The sequence below is a fragment of the Pinus tabuliformis genome, chromosome 7, assembly GCF_031772625.1.
Source record: "Pinus tabuliformis cultivar Carrire ecotype Pingquan chromosome 7, CPIR1, whole genome shotgun sequence".
Lineage (NCBI taxonomy): Eukaryota > Viridiplantae > Streptophyta > Pinopsida > Pinales > Pinaceae > Pinus > Pinus tabuliformis.
The window spans coordinates 168,045,751-168,058,692 of record NC_142293.1 but is presented as its reverse complement, the minus strand read 5'-3'; the positions used below and the strand labels follow the sequence as shown (position 1 = coordinate 168,058,692).

Genomic DNA, 12,942 nt, shown 5'->3' with positions numbered 1-12,942 from the left:
ATATTAATATGCTTTTTTACAAAATTATAATAATATATAAATAACTATTTTATAAAATATTTTAACTCTGTTTTCATTCGACAAAAATATTTTTTTTTAAATTATAAATTTTTAAAAACCAATAAATTACTTTTAAATATAACATATTTTTATGCTTTTTTATTTTAAATTTTTTTACTAAATCAAATTATAATTTAAACACACACATACATATATATATATATATATATATATATATATATATCCATCCTACCCACATTTATAAATCTATAACCACCCCATCATCTTTAAATATATTCACAATCTCATATAAAACTAAATAGTAATAATACAGTCTACACCAAACAGTCAACCATTATAAATAAAAATAAAAATCAAATATAATATTTTTAAAATAGGATAAGAAATATAAATCATATATTAAAATTTTTAAATATGATTATTTTCAATTTACGCACAAATGTTATTTCAAAATTTATAATATTATTATTTTAAAAATAATATATTATATTAGAATTTATTATTTTTAAAATTTATTTTACACATTTAAATTAAAGTGAAAGTTTATTAATAAAACAAAATAAAATTGAGTGCAATCATATTTTATAGATTGAGGGAGATTTATAATTTATATATACCATTCCATGTATTACAAATATGTTAGTTATTACTGCACTCATTTCTCGCTGTGAACGAGTAGATATTCCTACATTTTTATTTTTTTTAATTTGGGGTGAACAAGTGGATATATATATATATATATATATATATATATATATATATATATATTAATTTTCTTTTATTAGATATGATAATGACCTAGAGAATCGTGACTCATCTTTTCTGAGCTATTCACAAAATTTATATATTTGGAGTAGAGTGAGGTTCACACTTTTGAATTACACTTGTGATATAAAAATTTATTATCTTGGATGATTTTTTTTTAATTATGTTTAATTAATTATTTATTTAAAGTACACTTATAATAAATTTATTTTTTAAATTATAATTTTAGAAATTTATATTTTATTAAAAAAAAAAATTTAAGTTAAAAAAAAAATAATTTTCAAGTTAACCAATTTATAATTACAAGAATATTACAATTCCAATTAGAAGTGGGTCATTTCTCAACTTATACACCATAACACTAGAAAGAAGAAATTTAATAGGAAATTAATTCACACCATTGTTTATTATCAAACATAATCAGTGGTTGAATTTTAACAGATATTTACCCCTTTTTCTTTTATTTAACCATCAAATGCTTGCAATTTAAAATCTTCTTATCATTATCAATATCAACATAAATTTTAAAATTATCAAAATCATGAGAAAAATAAAAATTTACTTGTATTCATATATTTTACACAATACAAATTTGTAATTCCTATATGAATGACAATGCACAATTCCAAATTAGTCTAAGCAATTCCAATAAAATAAACTAATAAAAGAGATTTCAATCCCAAATATTATTCTCATAGACAGAGATTATGAAACAAGTAACAATACATAATTGCACATTAGACTCATCTAAAGATAATAAAAAGCAATTCAATCATGAATCTCTATTCCCTCATGTTAAGGCTTTGATAGTGGATTATTCTTAGTCTTGGAATTAGAATATTGGTTTGCAATGACTATGGTTATTATCAAATGGTTATAATATCTATTACACAAGTTATATCACAAATTCAAGTGGATTTGTGGGTGTGTAAGAAAAATCTTATCTCCATCCATTTCCATCTCATGAATTTATGTGGTTACTTGTTGTTGTACGAGTCTAAAAAACTCATTATCCCATGAATCCATATGGCTATTCGTTGTTGTATGAGTAGGAAAAGCTCGTTATCCCATGAATTCATTGATAAAAATGGCAATGTTTGTATTAATGAAAATAAAACCCACTAGTCAGCTCTACGAAACAAAGTCTAAACCAGGAGAGTCTGGCTCTGCAGAACGCTCTACATTGTTCATCACCATTACACATTAAATAGAATACATGGTTTTAGGAAAGTCAGAACAACATCCTAAAAAATAGAAACTAATTCCTATCCTGAGGCTACATGAACCAAATCTACCTATTCTAGGATATTCTCCATTATCTTCAACACTCCCCCTTAATGGAGAATGGGTTCACATATATGCCTAACATCTCCCTAAACATTTGAAACTTAACCTTTCCAAGGGGCTTAGTGAAAATGTCCGCAACATTATCACATGTATTACAATATTCCAGATGAATTTCTTTAGATTGCACTTTCTCCCTTACAAAATGGAATTGAGTATCAATATGTTTCGTGTTTTTGTGCAACACCGGATTGTTCGCTAGCTTGATTGAACTTTGATTGTCGCATCTGATTGTTGTTGCGACTGTTTGTTCTTCTCCAACATCCTGGAGAAGTCTCTGCAACCAAACCGCCTCGCACGTTACTGCACACATGGCTTGATACTCTGCTTCTACTGAGGATAAGGAGACTGTGTTCTGCTTCTTGCTTCTCCAAGTGATCACCCCGGATCCAAAACTAAATGCATAACCTATTATAGATCTACGATCATCTACATTTCCTGCCCAATGTGAATCTCCAAATCCTGCCAGTCTAACATCAGAAGAGTCAGTGTAAATAATTCCATAATCTAAAGTACCTTGTAGATACCTCAAAACATTCTTCGCTGCATTCCAATGGCTTTCGAGTGGCTTAGACATAAATTGGCTTAACACGCTGACTGCATAAGCCAAATAAGGTCTAGTGGTGGTTAGGTAGATCAGAATCCCAACCAGTGATCTGTAAAGTGTTGCATCCGTCGCTTTTGAGCCATCCTCACATTGAAATTTGATATTCTGTTGTAATGGTACCGGTGTAGACTTACACTGATCCATTCTAAACTTCTCTAACAAGCCTTTGACATACTTTGCTTGAGATAGAAATGTTTGACCTGAATCTCTCCAAATATCGAGACCTAAACAGTATCTGAGTTCACCGAGATGCTTCATCTCAAACATCTATGAAATTTACTGCTTGATTTCATCAATTAGATATATATCATCACCTGTAATTATCAAATCATCTACATATAATGAAATCATCACTACACACCCTTGTTCATCTTTTATGGTGTAAAGATTTGGGTCATTCTTACTTCTATTATAGCTAGCTTGTAGAAAAAATGAATCAATTTTGTCATACCATGACCTGGGAGCTTGTTTTAGTCCATAAAGTGTTTTCTTCAACCTACAAACTAAATGTTCTTTTCCCTTCTGGAAAAACCCTTCCGGTTTCTCTAAATAAGCCTCTTCTTTTAGTTCTCCATTCAAAAATGCAGACTTTACATCTAGTTGGTGCATCATCCAATGTTTCTTAGTAGCTAGAGCAATTAACATTATGATGATATCCAATTTAGCTACATGGGCGAAGGTTTCTTCATAATCTATCCCTTCTTTTTGTGTATACCCCTTTGAAACCAACCTAGCTTTCAGTTTTTCTATAGTTCCATCTGCATTAATTTTCAGTTTATATAACCATTTGCAACCTATGACTTGTTTTACTTTAGGGAGTTCTATCAATTCCCAAGTGTTATTTCTGATTATTGAATCATATTCTTATTCCATGGCTATTTTCCATTCATTACTTTCATTTGCTTCTTTATAACTAGATGGTTCAACAACATTCATCATACTAGTTATAAATGCATTTTCCCTATAACTTGCAAGCATTTGAGCTTTCCTACCTGATCTCCTGAGTGGTGGGGTGGTGGTTTCAAACCTTATTTCTTCCTGTTGCTGCTGTTGTTGCTGTCGCTGATGTTGTTGTTGATGTTGTTGCCGCTGTTGTTGTTGTAGTTGTTGTTGTTGTTCATCCTCTGCCTTTGTTTGCTGCTCATCCTAATTGTTCTCTACATTCTCTTTTTCAAAGTACGGAATGTCCCATCCATCATAGTGCTCATCAGTTTCTTCACCATCCTGCTCATGGAATTTAACATCTCTACTAACAAAGATCTTGTGAGTAGAGGGATTAAATAATTTGTATGCTTTATATGACGAACAATACCCTATAAAAGTACATATGATGGCTTTTGAATCTAATTTTCTTCTATCTTCCTTTGGTATGTGGGCAAATGCTTTACATCCAAATATTCTTAAGTGTTTCACTGCAGGCTTATATCCATATAAAGCTTCAAAAGGAGTTTCAAACTCAAGACTTCTTGTAGGACTCCTATTTTTTTAATAAACCACAGTATTCATTACTTCAGCCCAAAAACCATTTGAAAGATTCTTACCTTTCAGCATACTTCTCGCGTATTCCACCAGAGTTCTGTTCTTCCTTTCTGTTACTCCATTCTACTGTGGAGTATGGGGTACTGTGCACTGCTGCAAAATTCCATGATCTTTACAATATCTTATAAGCTCTTCTTTCCTGTATTCTCCCCCTTGATCAGAATGAAGAATTTTTATCTATTTCCCTGTTTGTCTTTCAATCATATTTTTAAATTGCTTAAAGTATTCGAATGTATGACTCTTCTTACTTAAGAAATACACCCAAGAAAACTTCATACAATCATCAATAAATAGTAGGAAATACACTGCACAGCCTAAAGATTTTATCTACATGGGACCACAAAGGTCTGTGTGCACTAACTCCAGTATATCCCTCTTTCTTTTCTACTCTAACAGGGAATTCTTCTCTAAGCATTTTTCCTAAAGTACACGCATCGCAATCATTAGGTACTTGCTTTAGCATAGGAAGATCTCTTACCATTTCTTTCCTCTGTAGTAACAACAAATCATTGTAATTGATGTGGCCGAATCTCTGGTGCCAAAGCTCTTCTGTAGTCAGGCTCGCTGCTGTTAATGCTCGAACCGGTGTAGGTCTCACATCCAACTTGTACAGTCCTCCTGTCTGGATTCCTGTAGCAATAGTCTTCATACCATCTAGCAAATCCTTAATGTAACAATTAGATTTAAAGAATTCCACTTTCAAATCTTGACCTGTAATCATTGATATAGAAATCAATTTCTTTGTTATGCCAGGCACAAACATTACATGATAAATTTGTTTGATATTACCATCAGGTAGAATAACAGAAACTTTCCCACATCCTTTAATTTGATGGCTTCTATCATCTCCTAGGTAAATCTATGCGCCTTCATTGATCTCTTTAAAATCCTCCAACCAGTGCTTGTTCCCTATCGTGTGTTGACGCCCCTAAATCTACATACCAAATTTCTGCATCAACATTTTCATCACAATCTGCCATGAACAACCTCAAATTCTGCACTTGATCACTGTTCACAAGATGACTTGCATGTTTCTTTGACTTCTGTTGTTCTTCATGACACTTCTTTTTCCTATACTCCCTAGCAATATGACCCAATTTTCCGCAATAGAAACATTTTGTTTCAGAGTAGTTTTTATTTGGCTGCATACCTTGAGTCAGATTTGGCCCTTTATGTGAACTTGCTCCGTTTTGCTGTTGTGGACCTCCTTTCCCTTTGTAGAAGTTTTTCCTCGCCACCAATGCAAGATCGACACTCTGGGACTTTAGAGTCGATCTCCTCTCTTCTTCCTGCATCAGTATACCTGTCAGCTCTTCAAAATGCGGGATCTTCTCTCTGGCGTTGATCCCAATGATGAACATCTGATAATCATTAGTGACACAATTCATTGTAATGGTCACAAAATCTGTATCATCCATTGTATGACCAATATCTGATAATTTGGTTTTCAGATCCTTGATCCTTGCTACGAATGAAACAATCGTTTCATTCTCCTTCATCTTCATGGACAAAATATTACTCTTGAGAAACAAAAGACGATTTGAATTTCTGATCTCATGCAATTCCTTCAAAATTCCCCAGAGCTTGTTCGCTGACTTACCTTCTCTAATGTGCGGTATAATACAGTCTTTCACTCACATCTTTAACATTGTCCTTGCTCTGCTTTCTCGTTTCTCCCAATCTGGAACTGTTGCAGATCCAGTCGCGGGCTTCGGCTCATCCGCATTCACAATCTGCCAAGCACTCTGCGCTTCTAGCAGAGTCTGCATCTTAAACTTCGAATTTGCATAATTGGAACCATCGAGCTTGTTATGCTCGTTCATGCATGCTTCAAATATGTTATTCATCTTGGCAATTTAGAAGAAAAAAAATTGACAAGTAAACGATGTTAAATTTACCCCAGATCTGTGATAAAGACAGATCACTGTTGTTTGATCTTGCAATGCGCACAGATCTTCGTGGCTTCCTTCTCAGCCTCCAGACAACCTCCTGTTGTCAGCTACAACCTTGTTCTTGGCTTCCCCACTCAACTTCTCTGGCAGTTACAGCCTTGTTCTTGGCTCCCTTTGCAATTTCTTTGATTTACACGATCGTCGCTAATATTTGCCAAATATCCAAGACCATCGCTGAAGTACACCAATTTTCCAAGACTAATAGCTGAAATAAGCCCAATTTCAGAGACTATAGCAGTTTTTCAGCGATTTTCAGAGACAGTCGCTACTGTACACCTGAAAAGTGCGACGATTTCGGTTCAAAGAACCACCCACCAGCCAGCGTACAGGTTCCTCAGCCCTGACACTCTGATACCATGATAAAAATGGCAATGTTTGTATTAATGAAAATAAACCCACTGGTCAGCTCTACGAAAGAGAGTCTGAACCAGGAGAGTCTGGCGCTGCAGAACGCTCTACATTGTTCATCACCATTACACATTAAATAGAATACATGGTTTTAGGGAAGTTAGAACATCCTAAGAAATAGAAACTACTTCCTATCTTGAGGCTACGTGAACCAAATCTACCTATCTAGGATATTCTCCATTATTTTCAACATTCATGTGGCTACTCGTCGTTGTATGAGTAGAAAAAACTCGTTATCTCATGAATTCATGTGGCTACTCGTTGTTGTATGAGTAGAAAAAAACTCGTTAAAGAAGAGTAAATAATATGAGAATAAAAAGTATATAGAGTTAGAAACATTATAGATAGAAGAAAGAAAGTCCCAAAACACTCAAGCATTAAAGGCCTCCAAAAATAAGACAAAATACAAAAAAGGTATGAGCAACAAATACAATTCATCATTAGATTAAAATGTCCTAATAATTTTAAAAGAGAACATGAACTCAATCTATCCCTACATTTTTTAAGAAGAGTAAAAAAGCATAAGTGTTTTTTTTGATAAAATAAGTTTCGAGATATATCTATATATATATATATATATATATATATATATATTATAAAATGAGGTTTGAAATATATTATTTTATTTATCTTTTTAATAGTCTTATATTCTATATATGATATAAGATGCATTATATGTTTTATATAATTTTTTGTAACCTAGTGACGTTATTTTAAATGTATTTAAATTAATTTTATATTTATAACTAGTCTAGATCTTGAGTTCGTGAGTTCGGAAATAGATCTTGAGTTTGTGATGTCGGAAATTGCTTGACAGTAATATTTTCAGTTGTCCACATTTCAAGTATCCATAGTAAGGACAAATTAATATATTTCAAAATTTATAAAATAAAATAATATATTTCAAAACTTATTTTATAATTTTTTTTAATGGATCTATATTTTTTTACTCCTTTCAAAACATGTATGGATAGATTTAGTTCATCTTTTCTTTTAAAACTATCAAGACATTTTAATCTAATGATGAACTAGTATTTGTTGATCATGTCTTTTTTCTATTGTGGCCCTTTATCTATATAGTTTCCAACTCTATATACTTTTTATTCTCATATTATTAATTTTCCCTTAACAAACTCGATGCCTCTTAAGTGTATCTATAATGCAGGTGCAGAGAAGAACAAATCTCTTTTCAATTTTAAAAGATTTACACCTCAAAATATTTAATCCTCTACCCTTGATAAATCCAAATTTAAAATGAATCTAAAATGATTTAGATATTAATTATAATTAAATTGAAATTCTAAAAACTCCATAATAAAATAAACACACTTTACAATAAAAAAATATTATTTCACAAAGAAATTTATCATTTCATAAACAATGATATAACTATTAATAATTACAAAAATAATAAACCTAAAATATTTAAATTTATATTTTAAAAACTTTCTAGAAACAAAAATCCAAACTCTGATAATTTTTCTACAACATAGTGTAATTGTTACTTGCTAATTAATTTCATATAGATAATAATAACCAAAAATACTATATCTTATTAACCATACTATAAAATTAATATTTTTCATAAATAACTGTTAAACTCTATTTTTCTAACATCTATCCCCAATAACCTTCTCAGAAATTTATCAATGTTTTAAATCCTGAATGTTTGTGTAAATTTAAACATACCATCATTGGAAAAAAAAATCAAATAAAAAGGAAATTCATAAATTTACGAGTAAACAACTGCCAGAGCACCAAGAACTTTATAACCTATTTAAAATCAGAGGTGTGATAGATTAATTAAAGAAATTCCCTGGCTTTTATTCTGCTCTTTATTCCACTGTATAGAAGACTTATTGCAGAGTCTGCAGGGATTCGCCTTGTTCTGTAGCTCCTATACACCTTTTGCGATTTAATTGCAGCAGCTTTTCGCTTTGTTCTGTAGAGCCTCCTATACTCTTTCTGCACACGATAACTACATCAACTGCCTCCTTTTGCACCTCGCTGTGTGTGTTGTTAATGTGAAAGCCTTTGAACAGTCACAGGATGTCCTTCGACAAAAATATCACCAATTACTTTCTTCTACTGTTACTTTGTTTCAAGCACACTACCTCTTACTAAAACACGTCCTAGTTGTTTTATGGAAAGATGCAAATTTCCATTTATGGATAGCTCGAGGAATATAGCATATTATTGAATTGAGGCTTCTGTGATCCATAATAGTTGTAAGAAGAATTTTGGATGTCTTTCCTCATGTGATTTACGCCAAATTTTTTTTTACAAATATAGCATAAATAAGTATAGACAAAACACGAGCAATTACTTGGTTCCCATTACATTAAACACATTCAAAAATGCATTTTGAACCAAACTAAACGATCCTGAGCTTTTTCTCCCGTGTGCTCTACACGCCAAGAATCTGTCTATCATCAACGTTATAATTAATTTGAATTCAATACAATGTGCTGTTTCTTCGGGGCCAAAATGTTCCAACTCCCCCATGACTACAACGTTTGTTTGTTTGTTTTTTTGATTAAATAGAAATTACTTGAGGTGATGCTGTTTTTCGACTTGATCACAACTCTGTTACTCCTGGACCCAATTCTGCTCTACCAAATTTCTCTATTAGGAAAAAGAAAATTTATTAGAATTTAAAGTTGCAATATATAATATTGCGGAAAAATTAAGCGTTAAAAATATTATAGAAAAGTTGATAAATTGTGAAAATCTAAATTCCAAAAACTAATAATGTGTACATTATATTACAATATATTTATATATAGAAAAGTTCATAAATTGTGAAAATCTAAATTCCAAAAACTAATAATGTGTACATTATATTACAATATTTATATATAGAACTAGAAAATAAGGAGCATAGATAATTAGAACTTTACTATAACCTTTACCAGCTTATAGTTAGACAGAAAGTGAGTAGAACAATCTCAACAAATAATTAGCTTGCCCATGGGCTATAAAGGCACAGGGGCTATATATGTCCACCGTTAAATAATTGGTCAGACAAAATCCAACAATAAACTTATATAACCTCATTTATTTTTAGCCCAGGAACAACTAATCAGTAGTTGGATCATTGGGCACTTATATGATTCATTATTTTTGTTGGGTGGAAATAGATTTAGTATCATCAAGAATCAAATAGATTTAGCTTTATAGAAAATCTCTCCACATCTAAAATCATGAAATTTCATAACTTTGGCGTAAATTTCCCAAAATTTGACTTTAACAAAAATCATGCCAAAATTTAGAATTTTAAAAAAAATTGTGGCTTTATAATTTAAATTTTTTTTTTTTTTTAAATAAGATATCACATCAAATTTAAACCTTTAAACGCAATGCTAATGCCATCTTAACTATCTGCGATAAAAGGAATTTGATTTATATGGGAAATTATAAATCAAGATATGATGCATGTGATTTGTTGGAGAGTGGCTGTGCGGTTGGAGATCATTAGCTCAAATATCTAGTATGAGTGACATAGTCATATAGATGCTATTTTGCAAAATTTTCAACTATAAAAAACAAGTTTTTTCCTTGAAAATTAAACGATCTGTTCCGGGGAAATCGTTTGAAACTGTATGACTGCAGGGAACCATTAAGATGATGAAATAGAGATGTTACATTGCCCATATTTGATGTTTGTAACTAACATTACTAAAATAGAGACGTTATACGCGGAGCACCACATTTCATAATTATTGACACATATAACTTGAGGATCCAACACAACGGAATTGAGCAAAAGAGAAACAATGACAATGCGTTGCGGAAGGCGGATTACCTATTCTATTCTGCTTTCAATGCAAACATTCAAACTCTCATTATTCTGCACGCGAAGCTGCCTTCAGAAAATGGAGGTGTCCGATGAAGTGATTTATGTACACCTCCTGCGATGGAATACCGCCCTCACCTCGGCTGCTGAGAATTTGATTGTTGAACACATTTCCCATTTCACGGGCCTTCCTCCTTACTTCTCTGCCTCCATCTTCCACCATTAACGCCCGCACAGTTTTGCAGATCTCGTCGCGGTCCAGCGATCCATCGCTCCGTTTTCTAACCTCTAACCCGATTTCCAACTCCCGAACAACCAATCTGGAATTAAGGCACTGATCCAAGTGCCCAGGCAGTGTAACGAGAGGAACCCCCGAGCTCATGGCCTCCAACAATGAACCCCATCCACAGTGACTCAAAAACCCTCCCGTCGAAGCATGCGACAAAATCTGCCTCTGCGGAACCCAATCCCCCACCACAAGCCCCCTTTTTCCTATACGCTGTTGGAACCCTTGAGGAAGCCAAACCCCAAGTTGGTTTTCGTCAGGGCAACGCAGTGCCCAAAGAAATGGCTGCCCGCTCGCCTCCAAACCCAGAGCCACTTCGTGGGTCTGCTCTTCGCTCATAAAAACTTGGCTGCCAAACGATACATAAACGACCGAAGCTACCGCCTGAGCTTCTAGCCATTTAATGCAACCCCATTCTTCCTCAGAATTTACGGCTGAGCTAAGATCGGCAAGTAGTGGGCGGACGGGGAATACCGGTTTGCCCGTCACACTCTGCAAATACTGTATGAATTTCCCCTCAATTTCATTGCACGTTCTGATGGCAATGGCGCGGCAGCCGTCAAAACATCTGAGCGCGCGCTCGTGATAACTGATATCGTTTGGCAGGTGGACTCGGTAGAGGCCCAGCACGCTGTGCGCCTCATGGAGTTCCCATGATACGGCATTCGATGGATAACCCGGCGGGGGTTTCGTGAGGGCCTCGGCCGAGATTTTTCCCCCGTTGCATCGCCAAGATGGAGACAGGCCATAGCCAGTGAAAGCCGCGCCAGAAGTGGCAAAGAAAATGGTGGGTATCCCCATCTTGTCGGCAGCCCGGGGAACCCACCATTGCGCGAAGTCGAAGAGGATGCAGTCCGGACAATTCTGGCGGATAAGTTGTTCGAGGGGCTCTTCCAGTCCGTCCAGGGCTTTGTCGAAGAGAGGCGCTAAATGGATTGGCAGATCTTTGGTGCTCTCTATCCCTGCGGGCAGGCCTTCCACTGGCGGTAACCGTAATTCCAGCGGCTGGACATTGTGATGACGGGCGAAGAAGGATTTGAGGTTGGCAATGTTGAGAGGAGTGGAGACGAAGGAGACGTTAATGGCGAGCTGTGCGAGTGTGGCTGAAAGTTGTACGAACGGCGAGATATGGCCGTGAGCAAGCCATGGAAACATCATTACATGAAGCTGCCGGCCACTGCCATCGCCATTGTTGTTAGCAGAAGAACACGATGAGGTTGAGACTTCCATCTATGAGAAAGACAGACTTAGAATTGCAGCGGACCAGTAGTTGGGCAAAGGCATAAAAACACAACTCTTTATTATGTCCACAGAGTACGTCCACCTTTATTATTATTGTTAAGTGTCTTTATTATTATTGTTAAGTGTGAAGCCAATTTCACGGAGTATTCTAGATCTTTCTTGATTAGATTTTTTTTGATCTCTAGGATTCTAGATCTTCTTACATTGCCATTAGTTTCTAGATTATTTCATTTGTGTGTCTCTGTGAATTATCCCTTGCTATTGTCGTCTAAGTCTCTGAGTATAAATCCACTGTGAGTTATGTATACTTTGATCTAACAACTGGTATCCACTATGCAACCCACTTAGTGACATCGCCTTACTTTGGCAATGTTCGTTAAAACATTGGTTGTTACCCCTGGAGCTGTGAGTTATGTATACTATGATCTAACAACTGGTATCAGAGCTAGGGTTGAATATCCACTATGCAGTCGAATATACACTATGCAACCCGCTTAGTGCCATCGCCTTACTTTGGCAATGTTCGTTAAAACATTGGTTGTTACCTTGGAGCTGTTGAAGGAACGCTGGAACTAAAAGATAGTTGCTACAAGAAAAACAAGGTCGTGGATCTATGTTGAAACGTGTTGCTGGAATTTGAAAGGTGGAGATCCGTGGAGATTGGAGTTGAAATGTGGTGTTCATAAGTTTTTTTTGACATTAAATTTGCGCCTATACCTCAAGTTTTTTTCTCAAACCAACATATGTATGTGTGAAATGTAAAAAGGTTAAAACATTATATATGTTTTTTATATTTATTATGAAACATATATAATTATATGTTGGAATTTTGAAAAGTATATTTTAAAAGAAGCAAGAATTTTGAAAAAGGTATTTTAAAAAGAGAAAGAGTAATAATTAAAGTTTTATTTTTAAGTGGAGTTTTTTTGTGTTTTGGGGCGTGAATTTGCTGAAAATGGAGACAACAGTTACAGATATGGAG

The 12,942-nt window shown here is 34.2% G+C and overlaps 1 protein-coding gene across 1 annotated transcript; it reads right to left on the bottom strand.

Annotated features, from left to right (window-relative positions):
• Positions 1-10,239: 10,239 nt before the first annotated feature.
• On the bottom strand, positions 10,240-12,032 carry LOC149246359 (UDP-glucosyltransferase 29-like). Its single transcript, XM_089455678.1, has one exon. It carries the CDS (start codon positions 11,946-11,948, stop codon positions 10,482-10,484), a length of 1,467 nt encoding a protein of 488 aa, XP_089311804.1. The 5' UTR covers positions 11,949-12,032; the 3' UTR covers positions 10,240-10,481.
• Between the last annotated feature and the right edge of the window lie 910 nt (positions 12,033-12,942).